Source organism: Phodopus roborovskii, unplaced genomic scaffold, assembly GCF_943737965.1.
Source record: "Phodopus roborovskii unplaced genomic scaffold, PHOROB, whole genome shotgun sequence".
Classification (NCBI taxonomy): domain Eukaryota; kingdom Metazoa; phylum Chordata; class Mammalia; order Rodentia; family Cricetidae; genus Phodopus; species Phodopus roborovskii.
The window spans coordinates 35466675-35481512 of NW_026126517.1; the positions used below are offsets into that span (position 1 = coordinate 35466675).

Consider the following 14838-nt stretch of genomic DNA (forward strand, 5'->3'; position numbering starts at 1 on the left):
ATGTAGAAAACAAAAACAAAATCAAAACCTGCCCTAGCTCCTCTTCAAATCCCTACATAACTTCTTTGTGTGTGTGTGTGTGTGTGTGTGTGTGTGTGTGTGTGTGTGTGTGTGTCTGGGGGTGGGGGCAGGTGCTCAGTCTCCCCAGCAACCAGGAGTGCATTGGTGTTTCCTGAGATTGAGGTGCTCGGGCCATGGCTGTCTTTCTTGGTGAAAATGGTGTTCTCTGGCCCTGAGGGCCCGACTGTGACTGACAGGCCCTGAAGGAGGAAGCTCCAGGGTGGGACTTAGGAGTCAGCATGCCCAAGGCTCCCTGGTGAGCCTGGAGTCCTCTGATCTCCCAGACTCCTCTGGGTCCCCCAGCTGGCCCAGCCCAGTTGCTCTGCCTCAGTAGCAGGGTGGGCAGAGTGGATCAGGCTGGGCACAAGGTTCCTCTGTCTCTAGTGATCTAGGTCAGCAGCCTCCCTCAGAGCCTCTTCCAGCCAGCCTCTCCCCTCCCTTTGAGGTGCGAGCTTGTCGCAGGCACGAAGGCTATTGTTAGAAACTTTGGATGTTCTTCTGCAGGCCTCAGCACACCAAGAGACCCATCCCAGAAGCCTCCTCTCTCAGAACCCTGGAACGGCAGGGTGAGGCCCAGGAGTCTCTGGTGCACCCTTCTTCCTTTGGGACTCAGGCTCTCCTTCTCTCTCAGACTCTGACAGTTGGCACCTGTGAGAAGTGGCCCTGGGTGACTAGGGCTGGCCCTGCCTGCTAATGCCATCATGGGCCCCGGTGTGACCCTCATTTCAGAGCCCTAGGCCATGCCCAGACACCTTTGCACTGGCCTGTCTCAGATCTTGCCTTGTCCTTCATGTGGACTTTTGTTCCTGAGATGCCAGGAGGAACTAGTTCATTTCCATAAGGAAAAACTGAGTCTAGAAAAATTCAACCATATTTCAAGAAGAGGCCTTAGTGGAAACTCCATGGCAGTCTGACCCCATTGTCTGAGGGCTGAGCGACATCGAGAAAGTAGCTCTGTTTTAGGGCTGGGCAAGAGATGAAAGGAAAGGAACCAACATATGTAGAGTACCTACTGTGTGCCACCTGTGGCCAGAGTTACCTACTGTGTGCCACCCGTGGCCATCATTGCACCTACTTCCCAAGATAGCTTTGGGTGTAGGAGCTGGCAGTTAGTGACCCATCCCCAGGCAAGGAAACTGAAGTCCTGAAAGGGCATGCTAGGACATGGAAGACACGTTGCTTTACCAGTGAAGCTGAAAAATTACAGGAGTGGGCACAGGTTCCCAGAGTGCAGGGTAGGCAGAGAATGAGCTAACATTGCCACCTGCCTGGTGAGTCTCCAGCAGCCTAGAAGGAAAAGTGTTCAACCCCCTAGTCAGGACCAACATTGTAATAGGACGCTTTAATGAAATATAAAGAGCAAAGCAAATATTTGCCCAGTACAGCTGACTGGCAGGTGGCATGTGGCCCCAACCCACAGTGGGGACACGAGCACAGAACAACTTCTTTCAGTGATGGCCAGCCTCTCCTTGACAACCACATCTTGGGTGCTGTCCAGTGTTAAAAGTGCGGTGAGTGCCCTCTACCCTGCCCAGCTCTCACCAGGCAGCTCAGACATGGTTATGCGGGTAGCTGGCCCTACAGTCACATACTTCTCCCCTTCTCCACTGGTCACCTCTGTGTCCACACCCTTCTTCACTCAGTACTGGAGACAAAGCACCATTATTCTCCCCACAGAGGCCAAAGCAGGCTGCCTGTGAGCTGCTCTGCCTAGGCTGCATGCCCCCTCTGACAGCCTTGTATACACTGGTTGGGACCTGCTTACCTCCAGCTCTGTCTCTGTCACCTTCGCCTCTATCATTAAGCTCTTCCCAGTTGCTGAGACTCCATCATGTGCTCCATGCCATAGTGACTTCTGACACTGTGATAAAGGCAAAACTAGACAAGCTTGGTCTTAGAAGAAGGTTGCTTATGAAGAAGGATGGGAAAGAGGGTTGGGATACGGCTCGGGATACAGCACTTGAATGTGAGTTTGGGCACTTGAGTTCAGATCCCAGAACCCACATAAAGCCAGCTGCTGTAGCTCATGTTTGTCATCCCAGTGTTCCTACAGCTAAATGAGGGGCAAAGCATGCAGGACAGCTAACCTGCCATAAACAGCGGTAAACAAGAAATCCTGTCTCAACAAGGTGAAGGTTGCCCTCTGACATTCCCACACGCAGCCCCTAAAATAACAAACAGAACCTCCGTGGAACGTGTCAGCTCTGGTGCTTCAGAGAGATTTGTAGAAAAGGGTGGGGATTGTGGGCTGTGACAGTCTGAGATACTTTGTAGCCAGGGCCTGAGGCTTCCTTTGGCTTCCATATGTTATCTGTTCATTCATTTAAGCACACACACATGCATGCAGGCAGCCAACAGATGCTTTGCATGCCTACCTGTGCATTCCATAGAGGAATACAGACACAAAAGCTGAGGAGGGGGAAAGACTGTGGCTCATGTTGTATGCCAGGTAATAAGCCTCCTTTTAGATAGAGAGAATGCCATAGAAGAAGTCAGTCAGGGAAAAGTCCTGGTGAGGCAGGAAGAGAGGGCCACTGGCTACTTCACACAGCAGTATGGGAGGCCTTTCTTTACATGTAGTAAGACAGGAGGGTGAGGAGACAGAAGGATGTGGGCAGATGGGATGGCAGATGCAACACCGAATCCCTGTGGCCTAGCAAGAACTGGCTGGGGCATTCAGGGAACTGAGGGAGGCCACTGTAGCCAGAGGTAAAGGGCCATGGGCAGAGCAGAGGGGATGGGGTGGGGAAGTATCAGGACCCAGGATGCTGAAGCTGTGGCCAGCAGGCGGTGTGTGACCTGAGATACTGATGGGGGTCACTGGACAGCTGCAAGTCAAAGGCAACACATCCTGCTTATTTTTTCAGTTTTATTTCTTATATAATATATTTTGACCATATTCTTTCTCTCCCCAGCTGTTCCCCACCTCTCTACTTATCCAAATTCATGTTCTGTCATTCAAACCAAAAATCAAAATCAAAACCAGAAGAAAAAAAAATGAAAAACATTGCTTATCTTGAAGAGCTAAATCTAGCTCCTTGGTGGAGGATAGACTGGAGGGATGGAGTCTTATATGGCATGCAGGTTGTCCCTGCTCGGTGGCAGTGTGGTAGGCACTTGGGAGATATCTCCACAGGAAGAGAAGCCTGAAGGTCCTGTTTCTGTTGCTTGCCTGTGCAGCCAGGGAAGAAGAGGTTCTGGATGTGTCTGTGTGCAAATAGACAGGGAAACAGCTGGGCACACAAGCCAATCTGTCACTCTTGTCTATTCATGTGTCCTGGCCATAACAAACAAAAAATTAGGGCATCTCTGGGGTTGAGGACAAAAGGAGGCTGTGCTTTCTCAGGTGAGGGGGTGTACTGTAGATCTCCTTTGCAGGTCTCTTGTGATGGACAGCACAGCCACACCGCGGGAGTCCCTTAGATAGCGAGACTCCACTCAGGGCGTAGCTAGAGAGGTCCCCCTCTAATACAACCCATAGCTAAAAAAAAATCTCCCTCAGAATTGTGCTGCCTTGATAAGCTTAGGGGTGGGAGGTAGCAGGAGCTGTGCCAGTGCCCACAGCCTCTGGCCTCTCTGTCCCCCCTTTGGGCTCTGTTACTCCCAAATCTCCTTTTCTGTGTGTGACTGACTCTGAGTTTGGGTGGGCAGGGACAAGCTTCCTCCCTGCCTCCCACATGGAAGGGGCTTTTCCTGGGTACTGACTGACACTCAGTAGCCTCCTGGAGACATAAAGTAGTAGACAGTCAAGGATTCTTCTGAGGGTACAGCCCTAAGACTGTCCTACTAGCCCCTCACTCCAGAGGGATCCCTGCCTGCAGGAAAGAACCTGGGAGGCTTCATTGAAAGTCTTTCTAGATACATGGTGCGTGGTGGTTGTGGTATTGGAAGCTAGCATTCCCTATCTGAACAGCTCAAAGCTAACTTTTAAAGCCTGTGAGATCTGTGCTCCAAGGTACTACCCTGTGCTTGTACATGCATGCCCTTGATGTGGCTGTAGGAATGTCATGAATATGGCTTGACCATGGGCTGAATTTACTTGCTATGGGACAGTGCAGGAAGAGTACTAGTTGGGTCATGCTCTGATGTGGTTCCCCTCTCTGTCTGTCTGTCCATCTCTCTGTGTGAGGAGGGGTGTAGAGAGAGAGGCAGAGGAAGGAGAGAGATATTCCTTGGTGTCATCTTCCTTCTTATTGAGACAAGGTCTCTCACTGGCCTGAACCTCACCAAGTAGACTAGACTGGCTGGCCAGTGAGCTCTAGGCATCCTCTGTCTCTGCCCTCCCAGTGCCAGGATCACAAGGATGTGCAGCCACATCTGACTTTTTAATGTGAGTTCTGGGGATCAAATTAAGGTCCTCATGCTTGCACAGCAAGCACTTTACCGACTAAGACATCTCTCAAGCCCCTGGTGTGATTTTCTGACTGTTCTGGCTTTAAGCCTGGCTCCTCAGGGCATTGTGATGGTAGGTTCTGTCTAAGTGGGGCCAAAGAACATGCAATCTTTAACAGTTTGTCGCCCAATTCAGCTATAAAGGGTTATGGTTTATGGAATTCCCTTGTGCTCCATTGGGGGCAGGTCCCAGCTCAGTACACACCTTAGAGGTAGCTGTCCTGCCTGCCATGGTCACTGTCTCGGCTGCCAGTGCCTTAGGGCCCTCACACTGAGAACTGAAATACTCAGTGTCTCCAGACCTAAGCCTCCCCTTCTGAAATGGGCTTGGGTCTTAAATAGCATCTACAGGTTTATAATTTGGACCTAAAGCTACCCATCCAGGAGGAATGTATTTTTGCTGGGGATAGTATAGAGCGATCAGAACTAGGGATGGATGGCAGGAGAGCCCCCAACTTCCTCCAGACTACAGGCCAGGCCAAACCTTCTGCAGACTTCCGAGGCTTTCCCTAACCTCTCTCCATCCTGTAACCTTGGGAATCCCTGACAGGCTCAAGTCTCTGTCATACATTGGTTTATGGCAGCTTTGAAGGAAGAGGTGAGACCCATCATGGAGATGCACACATTACAGCCAGACCCTGCCACACTGCAGCTTGGCATACAGAGACACACATGGAGGTGGACATACTGCAGTGTGCTGGGGCAGAGGCATTGTCGTAACTGATTCAAGTGCAGCAGTACTACTAATGCGTTTGAACTGATCATGAAGATTAATTATTAATTACATTATCTCACAATGGCTTGTAATTTATTGAATACTTCTATACTCAGTACTAAGTACTTCACATGTATAATTTAATCCTTTGACAGTCACTCAGTCATGAATTTTCTTACCAGTTTCCATGTGAGGAAACATGATCAGAGAGGTCCTGGGACTTCCACAAGGTTGCACAGATAGCAACTGGGTCAGCACGAGGCTTGGGATCAACACCTATCTGAACATGGAGCCTGTGGCTCTCTGCTGTCCTCCCTGCTTCTCCCAGGGCTGGGTCCTGATAGCTCAGTAACAGATTTAGGAAGGACTCGTGTGTGTCTAGGGCCTGACTACAGAACACTGTTCAAAGCGTGCTTCAGGCTAGGTGGCTTGTCCCTTTGTCCCTGTGTCCTGCTTATCCTCCCCTCCCCCAGCCCCAGCCTGCACATACATACACTCTAACCACTGACTTGTCTTGCAAATGGCTTGCCTCCACAGATCTTCCACATGACCTATGACCTGGCCAGTGCTGTGGTACGCATTGTGAACCTTATTGGCATGATGCTCCTGCTCTGCCACTGGGACGGCTGCCTGCAGTTCCTGGTGCCCATGCTGCAGGACTTTCCTCATGACTGCTGGGTGTCCATCAATGGCATGGTGGTGAGTTCACATCACTGCCTCCCTTTGGGCTAGGAGTCTCCTCTCCAGAAGCAGGGATGGGTAGAGAGGTTTTACAACTCCTGAATCCCAGCGAGGGGGTGGGGGTGGGACCCTGAGATGCTGTCCCAGTACTGACTGGCACAAAGCTCTTTCTTTTCAGTTTGAGCTTCCCTCCTTATACAAGAAGCCATTCACAGAACTCTTGGCTGCGAACTGTTCCTGTCACCTTCTAACTCTTTCAGTTTCAGTCATGCGCTTTAACAGCTGGTCTGGCTTTACCCAAGGAGACTAAAATCTGGGCTACCCTGAGTTGTGGTGGAGCCAGTGCCTCCTCCCTCCCTAACCATGCTGCCTAGAGGCTGAACTGAGAAAACCTAAGGCCACGCATGAGGGTGCGGTTAGCAGCACAGACAGACTCAAGCTTGCACACAGCCACCTCCTGCTCTGAGGGCAGAGCTGAGTGATCCACCTCCTAGCCACCTGTGATGCGAGCATGGCGTGTAAGCAGGCTGGAGAGTCACCCTCTCCAGCACTGTGAGCGGTGAGAGAATCGGATGTGGGGCTTCCATAGGACAGAGCCCCAGCTATACGAAGGAAGGGCCCCCAAGAAGGGCTGCCTGTGGGCATTGCTCTGGCTCTCCTCCTAGTTAGTCTGGTGTGGTCTGAAGGCAAATCCCCTAGGCCCGAGGGGATGAAAAGTGGCTTTGAAAGAGGTGAAAGAGACCCTGAGGCATCTTCAGCATCAAATAGGCCTTTACAAAATAGCCTTTTGATGAGCTAAGTGTAAGTGAATCAGCCATATGGGTTGAATTTCCCTCGTTCTCACAGGCTCAGCCATGAGGCCTGAAGCCCTGACGGGAGACAGCTAGGGGCTGCCCCTAATCCTCAAGGCTAGGGCCCAGGCCTCTTCCACCTTTGGGGAGCATCCCTACCCACCCTACCCTAGTCTTGATTGAACCACAGTCTCTACAAATGAGCTCGGCTCTAGCCAGAATGGTGACCTTGAACTTGGCACAGGTCTGCTTTGGCATCTTCCAGATGCCTGAATGGCCAGATGCTGCAGAAATGCTTAGGGCTCTAGGCACAGGCTCCGTGGGCCTTACATTATCCCTAACACCCTGGTTTCAGAGTGGAGACACTGGGCAAAGGGCCAGGGGCAGGGTTCATCTGGTGGCCCCTCTTATGGGGGCATTTCTTCTATGTGTGAAGGTAACAGGCCCACACGTGCACTAAATTCAAGAGATGGCCTTTCTGAGCCCAATGCTCCCACAAGGAGCCTTCCCTGAGACACTGACTGGCTTTGGAGAAAATAGCTGATGCCCTCCCTGTCTCCTCCTCCCAGCCCACACACTGTGTACTTGGGAGAGTTCACCTTCAGGGGCAGTGGTAGGAGAATCAGAGGCCACAGCCTTAGGCAGATGAGGGCAGGGTTTTGAATGTCAGGAAGCCCAACTGCTGCTCACCCAAAATGAGGACAGTGGTGTTAGCTCCTGCAGAGCCATGCCCCCCAGGGGAAACATGGCTAGTTTTATAATTGAGGTCAGTGGGGAAATGGGCTTCATTTGGCAGCTGTTTAGGGAAAGGGGATGAAGCTACTTAGTGAGGAAAAGACAGCAGGGTAACTCAGCCTGGGGCCATATGCTACCCAGCCAGGAGAATTTAGTCTTCCTCTTCCCTGCCACTAAGGGCAGACCAGGACCGGCTGGCTCAACCCCAAGATGCAACTTCCTGGGTGATCCTTGCCTCCTCCTCCCCACCCCACTGTAATAGGAAATCCTGGGTTTTGTTCACTGCCACTACGCATTGCCAGTACCAGCTTCCTGGCCCATCACCGAAGGTCTTCAGCCAACAACACCACTGGGGAGCCCTGTGCCTAAAAGTTGGCAAGAAATCTTGTAGGTGCTAGCAAGAAGGGTCTTCCCTGTCAGTAGCTCAGACTTACTGTACCCATCCGCATCCATTTGTCCTTCTGTGCTCTGTCTGCAGAATAACTCCTGGGGGAAGCAGTATTCCTATGCCCTCTTCAAGGCCATGAGCCACATGCTGTGCATTGGGTATGGACGGCAGGCACCTGTAGGCATGTCTGACGTCTGGCTCACCATGCTCAGCATGATTGTGGGTGCCACCTGCTATGCCATGTTCATCGGCCATGCCACTGCCCTCATCCAATCTCTGGATTCCTCCCGGCGCCAGTACCAGGAGAAGGTAGGTTGAGCGTTGTGTCCCCACTCCTGGGCCTCTCACTTGGTTCCCAGGACTTCGCCTCTCTGGCCAGTTCTCCCCGCTGGCCTCTCCTGGCTTCTCATCCATCACTACTAAGGCCCTACATGTTCTGATCCTGTTGAGGCTTTCCAGGTGCTGGGTTCTGCCATGCCACACTCACGTGCTTCATGGCCATCTGTCTGCAGGGGGAACAGATGCATCATCAGCCCATCCCATTCTCAGCTCCCGCGCTTCCTGGGTGGCCCATGGACCACACACCCTCATCACGTATAAATTCAGGGCAGTCTCCCCCTGCTTCCCCTGCTTAGCCTTCTCTCAGGGTCATGATAGCCATGTCTTGATTGTAGTGACTGAGAACTGTAGCCTAAATTTAGGCAGCCTGAGGTCCCCTTAGCTTCTCTGATAGCTCTGAGTGTGGTACTATCAGGTCTCTCTGTGCAGAACAGGGCTGGGACAAGTTGGTAGCGTGCTTGCCTAACATGCATGAAGAGCTGGATTTGATCCCAGTACCATATAAACTGGGTGTGGAGGTATATGCTTGTAACTCCAGCTCTTGGGAGGTAGAGGCAAGGGGATCAGAGGTTCCAAGGCCATCCTTAGCCTCACAGGAACTTCTAGGCCAGCCTATATGAAGCCAGGCCACCCTGCACCTCATAGTAAGATTCTACTAACTCTTCATATGTGTACACACACACACACACACACACACACACACACACACACACACACAACAGAGTTGTTCCTTGTGTAAAACTCTTAAAGGTTTCCCATTGCTCCTAAGATCAATATGAGCTCCTAGACAGATATTTTCACCTTGCACTTAAGGGCCCAAATCCAGTTAATGTTCAACTCAATTCGAACTGGATCATGCTTTTGGCCTCTATAGTTGCCCCTGCTACGGGTTCTAGACCAATCTTTAGCAATGGAACATCTGTTTCTTTTCTCCAGCCAACATCTTCACATCTTATCTTGAGCGTGACTTTCTGTGGCTCACTTAGCTCCAGTCTGTCACGTGATTCCTCTGCTTCTCTTTCCCCTGCTTGATTAATCACATATAGGTATATCGTTCAGACTATAGTTCCTCAAGGGCAGGATCCAACGCTGTTGTTCACAGTGTTGGATACACACTAGACCTCAGGATCCGTTGATTCATTAGCTGCTTGTCTGGCCTGTTTGCTGGTCCCTGGAAGGATGACTGATAGAGGGCATTCACTCAATGTGGGTCCAGGTTCTGTGATGTTAAGAGAAAACCTCAGGAGAGCCTGCAGGCCAGGAGGAGGCAGAAGGAGAACGTGGGAGAGAATTCTAGGCCAGTGGCCATGAGGTGTACATGCAGTGGTGTGGAGGAGGGTGGTAGGAAGCACTGTTCTGGGTTAGCAGTAAGTGGGGACTCATAAGAGTCAGGTCATAAAGGACAGGACCCAGGCCGGGCTGAGGTAGGATCAGTCTGAAACCCAGCCTGTGGTATACAGAGCAGGGATTTATGTAGAAATGCCATTGTAACACTATAACCAGAGTGAAGCTGCTTGTGAATTCTACGAGAATTACCTTTACTTTGTTCTGAGTTCCTAGCTCTTTGAGTCTTCCTGTTTACCTAGGGGGAATAATGTCTTACCTCTCTGTTCCCCGGCCTCCCAGCTCTTCCCTGGATGACTTCAACAGCCTTCTAACACAAATGTATAAGCTGCCTCCATCACAATGGCTGGCAAGGAGGCTACTGCCCTGCCAGACCTGTGTCCCCTCTGAAAAAAGACTTAAGTCTCAGCTGAGGCCCTGTCTACAGACATACCTTGCAACGGGCCAGCTGAGCTGTCCTCACTTCCACTTCCTGTACTCTGCCTACTGCAGCACTTCCTGTCACTGGACCCTATTGCCACTCCCGGCAGGAACTTCTAGAGTTGGTGACTCCAGAGTGATGTAGAAATACCAGATATTTAGAGGAAATCTAATTACTCTCCTGGTCATTAGCCCTGTAGCTGATCTGTGGACACAGTCCCTGTTTGCACTTACCTTTATAGTTATCAACACTCTCCCCTTCATCCACCACCCCCACAGAGCTGGGAGCCAGGGCCACTGTTTTGGGTACATGTGATTGCATTACAATGAACCAAAGTTGGCTAAGAGAGCCTCAGGTGCCTCTACTCACCAGCCTGGAGGTGACACCTGTCTCTCTCCCGCATCTCAGTATAAACAGGTGGAGCAGTACATGTCCTTCCACAAGCTCCCGCCTGACACCCGGCAGCGTATCCACGACTATTATGAACACCGCTACCAGGGCAAGATGTTTGATGAGGAAAGCATCCTGGGTGAACTGAGTGAGCCCCTACGAGAGGTGAGCTGTAGACAGCCTGGGCAGGGAGGGGTCCCAGACCTTGCTGGCACACTGTTTCCTCACCTGTTCCTTTTTGTGTCCCAACCCATGCCATCCGTGGAGCAGGAGATCATCAACTTTAACTGCCGGAAGCTGGTTGCCTCCATGCCGCTGTTTGCCAATGCAGACCCCAATTTTGTGACGTCCATGCTGACCAAGTTGCGTTTTGAGGTCTTCCAGCCTGGGGATTATATCATCCGAGAAGGCACCATCGGCAAGAAAATGTACTTTATCCAGCATGGAGTTGTCAGTGTGCTCACTAAGGGCAACAAGGAAACCAAGCTGGCTGATGGCTCATATTTTGGAGGTGAGACATCCAGGAGGCCCCAGGAGAACAAGGGTGACTAGGAGCTAAGCTGGAAGGATACCCTGAGATCATAGCACAGAGGGGCCTTTGTGGCCACAGCCTGGAAATGGGTGTCTGTAAGCTCAGTTTAGGGTGTCTGCCTGTGAGGTCTGCTATAATAAAGTATATAAGACTTATGGCTTATAAACCACTGGACTTGGTTTCTCAGCTCTGGAGGCTGGGAATCACAGGCCAGGGTGCTAGCCTGGTGGGTTCCATTGAGAGTTCTTTTAGCAGTAGGCTACTGCCTTCCTTCTGTGTCTCGGACAGAAATAGCACATGTGTTGTTTTCCTGGCCTCTTCTATTATATTCGCGTGCATGTATGAGCCTACATACGCCACTCATACCCACCCACACCATAAATCATGGCACCCATGTAGAGGTTAGGAGACAACTTGGGGCAGTCAAGTCTCTCCTTCCACCATGTGGGTCCTGGTCATCTCACTCACATCATCAGACTTGGCCAAAAGTGCCATTCCACTGGACCATCTGACCTGCCCCTCTCTAGCCTCTTCTATAAGGGCACAAATCATCTCCCAGAGTCCCACTTCTAAGTATCAGATCATCAGGTGGAGAGTTCACCATAGGGATATGGGGTGGGCACAGGCATTCTGTCCATTGGAGGGGGGTTGGCCTCATCAGTAGAAACAGCTTGACATCTACTTGGTGTGGGTGGGGCTGGTACCTATATGGCTATAACCTAGCAGACAGCCTTGTGAGTTCACTGTACCAAGTAGTGGGGACTACAGTCAGGATGGTGCAGCTCTGGGTGGCATGGACATTCTGTGTCTTGCTGTGCCCACAGAGATCTGCTTGCTGACCCGGGGCCGGCGCACAGCCAGCGTGAGGGCGGACACTTATTGTCGCCTCTACTCACTGAGTGTGGACAACTTTAATGAGGTGCTGGAGGAATATCCCATGATGCGGAGGGCCTTTGAGACTGTTGCGCTGGACCGCCTGGACCGCATAGGTGAGGGGCAGGGTGTGCATGTGGGAGGGCAGGGAAGTAAGCACACACATACTCCACATTATCCCCCCCCCACACACACACCTACAGCGTTACCTGAGTGTCTGCTCTTGTTCTCTGCCCCAGGCAAGAAGAACTCCATCCTCCTCCACAAGGTGCAGCATGACCTCAACTCAGGTGTCTTCAACTACCAAGAGAACGAGATCATCCAGCAGATCGTGAGACATGACCGAGAGATGGCCCACTGCGCTCACCGTGTCCAAGCTGCTGCCTCAGCCACCCCAACCCCCACACCTGTCATATGGACCCCGCTGATCCAGGCACCGCTGCAGGCTGCTGCAGCAACCACGTCTGTGGCCATAGCCCTTACACACCACCCTCGCCTGCCCGCCGCCATCTTCCGGCCCCCTCCAGGACCAGGACTGGGCAACCTTGGGGCTGGACAGACACCGAGGCACCCAAGGAGGCTGCAGTCCCTGATCCCTTCGGCGCTGGGCTCTGCTTCACCAGCCAGCAGCCCATCACAGGTGGACACTCCATCTTCATCTTCCTTCCATATCCAACAGCTGGCTGGATTCTCTGCACCTCCTGGATTGAGCCCTCTCTTGCCCTCCTCTATCTCTTCCCCACCTCCAGGGGCCTGCAGTTCCCCACCAGCCCCCACACCATCCACCTCCACAGCTGCTGCCACCACAGCTGGGTTTGGCCACTTTCACAAGGCGCTAGGTGGCTCCCTGTCATCCTCTGACTCCCCGCTGCTCACCCCACTGCAGCCAGGGGCTCGTTCCCCACAGGCTGCCCAGCTGCCACCCCCACTGCCTGGGGCCCGAGGAGGCCTGGGACTCCTGGAGCACTTCTTGCCGCCCCCGCCCTCCTCTAGGTCACCATCGTCCAGCCCTGGGCAGCTGGGTCAGCCTCCTGGAGAATTGTCCCCAGGTCTGGCAGCTGGCCCACCAAGTACACCAGAGACACCCCCACGGCCTGAACGGCCATCCTTCATGGCAGGGGCCTCTGGGGGTGCTTCTCCTGTAGCCTTTACCCCCCGAGGAGGCCTCAGCCCTCCTGGCCACAGCCCAGGCCCCCCAAGAACTTTCCCAAGTGCCCCACCACGGGCCTCTGGTTCCCATGGTTCCCTGCTCCTGCCACCGGCCTCCAGTCCTCCACCTCCCCAGGTCCCACAGCGCAGGGGTACGCCACCCCTCACCCCTGGCCGCCTCACACAGGACCTGAAGCTCATCTCAGCCTCTCAGCCAGCCCTCCCCCAGGATGGGGCACAGACTCTCCGCAGGGCCTCCCCTCACTCCTCAGGGGAGTCTATGGCTGCCTTTCCGCTCTTTCCCAGAGCTGTGGGTGGCAGCGGGAGCAGTGGGGGCCTGGGGCCTCCCGGGAGGCCCTATGGTGCCATCCCAGGCCAGCATGTCACTTTGCCTCGGAAGACATCCTCAGGTTCTCTGCCGCCCCCACTTTCTTTGTTTGGGGTAAGAGCCACCTCTTCTGGAGGAACCCCTCTGACTGCTGCACCCCAGAGGGAACCTGGGGCTAGGTCTGAGCCAGTGCGCTCCAAACTGCCATCTAATCTATGAGCTGGGCCCTCCCTCCCTCTTTTTCTTTCTCCCTCCTTTCTTCCTTCAGGTTTAACTGTGATTAGGAGATATACCAATAACAATAATAACCATTAAAGAAAAAAAAAAACCAGAAAAACAAAAAGACAGCAGAAAATAACCAGGTATTCTTAGAGCTATAGATTTTTGGTCACTTGCTTTTATAGACTATTTTAATACTCAGCACTAGAGGGAGAGAGGAAGGGAGGGAGGGAGGGGAGCAGTAAGGCTCAAAGGCAACAGCCAAAGGCAGGCAGGCAGGGTCTCTGGGGGGCAGGGCAGGGCAGGGGTGGGGTGGGGTGACCCATGTCCCCATGTCCGGGGTCCTAGCACAGACCTGTCATTGTACTGTTCTTTAGAACAAGAGCTCATCAGTCCCTTGGCTGTGAACTTGGAGCCCACTCTGCTGGGGGCTGCCCTAGGGTGTGTTCCCAGGAGCCGCCTGAGTCCTTGGGACACACAGGGCCCTTGAGGGCCTTGCTTTTTTTTTTTTTTTTACTGTAAACGTAGCAAGATATGTATATGAATATGTATATGTATGTAAGATGTGTCTATGTATAGCTATGTAGTACTCTGTAGAGCTGTGTAGATATCAGCTCCCACGTGTGCACACACGTGTGCAGTCTAGTTTAACCCCACGTTGCCAGGACACCCAGACCACCTTACATCAGCAATCTGCTGTGGCCCGCAGGCTGGGCACTGCAGGCTCTGGGGGGAGTTCTCTCTCCCAGTCCTCAGGGAAGGGGACCCCTGGAACCTTGCAGCAGACCCTCTTTCCCCATCTCTGGGCTGCAACCCAGCTCTAGCCCAACCTCTAGTCCCATGGACAGGAAAGACTCCAGGCTGAGCCTTTTACTTCCCAGGACCTCAAGCACACCCTGTCACCTCTGTGGCCCCCAGTTTCTCTGGCTGTACAATGGAAGGCGAGGGAACTTCTGTTTATTGAGTCTTTTCTGTGCCAAGCACTGGCTACGGATACCCACAGTCTGTGAGGATTCTTAGATTTTTCCCATTTCACAGATGAGGAAACTGAGTTCTCAGCCATTTTTCCGGAATCACATAGCCAGGAGTGGCAGAGCTAGGCTGAGCTGAGCTGCAGATCAATACATCCCTAAGGCAAAAGCCTGTACTCCTCCCATCAGAAAACAGTGTTTCATAGAGCCCTAGCTTTTGGCCGCTAGGCAAAGAGCAGAGAGAAGAGATGGGAGCTCGGTGGCAGTCAGGCTTCAATCCAGATGTCAGCTCTGCCACTTCTTAGCTGTGTGGCCTTGGGCAAATTATCTGACCTTTTTGTTCCCTAGTTAGTAAGGTAAGAACAACCTCGGAACCGTCTCCAATGACCAGTGAGAACCAGATAAGAAAAAAGCATGAAATGCCCAGCCCAGTGCCTGGCACACAGCATAGTAGGTGCTCAATAAATCATGTTTCTTTACCCCCTCCTCATAAACTTAGCCCATTGCTCC

The 14838-nt window shown here is 52.5% G+C and overlaps 1 protein-coding gene across 1 annotated transcript in view; it reads left to right on the plus strand.

Moving 5' to 3' along the window:
- Nucleotides 1-13370, plus strand: part of Hcn4 (hyperpolarization activated cyclic nucleotide gated potassium channel 4) — a 38933-nt gene extending 25563 nt beyond the window's left edge. Inside the window, exons 3-8 of the mRNA XM_051197611.1 lie at nt 5705-5866; nt 7853-8071; nt 10275-10421; nt 10527-10767; nt 11613-11777; nt 11901-13370. Coding sequence (XP_051053568.1) covers nt 5705-5866; nt 7853-8071; nt 10275-10421; nt 10527-10767; nt 11613-11777; nt 11901-13357 — 2391 coding nt within the window. The 3' untranslated portion in view covers nt 13358-13370. The remainder of the gene's footprint in view (nt 1-5704; nt 5867-7852; nt 8072-10274; nt 10422-10526; nt 10768-11612; nt 11778-11900) is intronic.
- Nucleotides 13371-14838: the final 1468 nt, after the last annotated feature.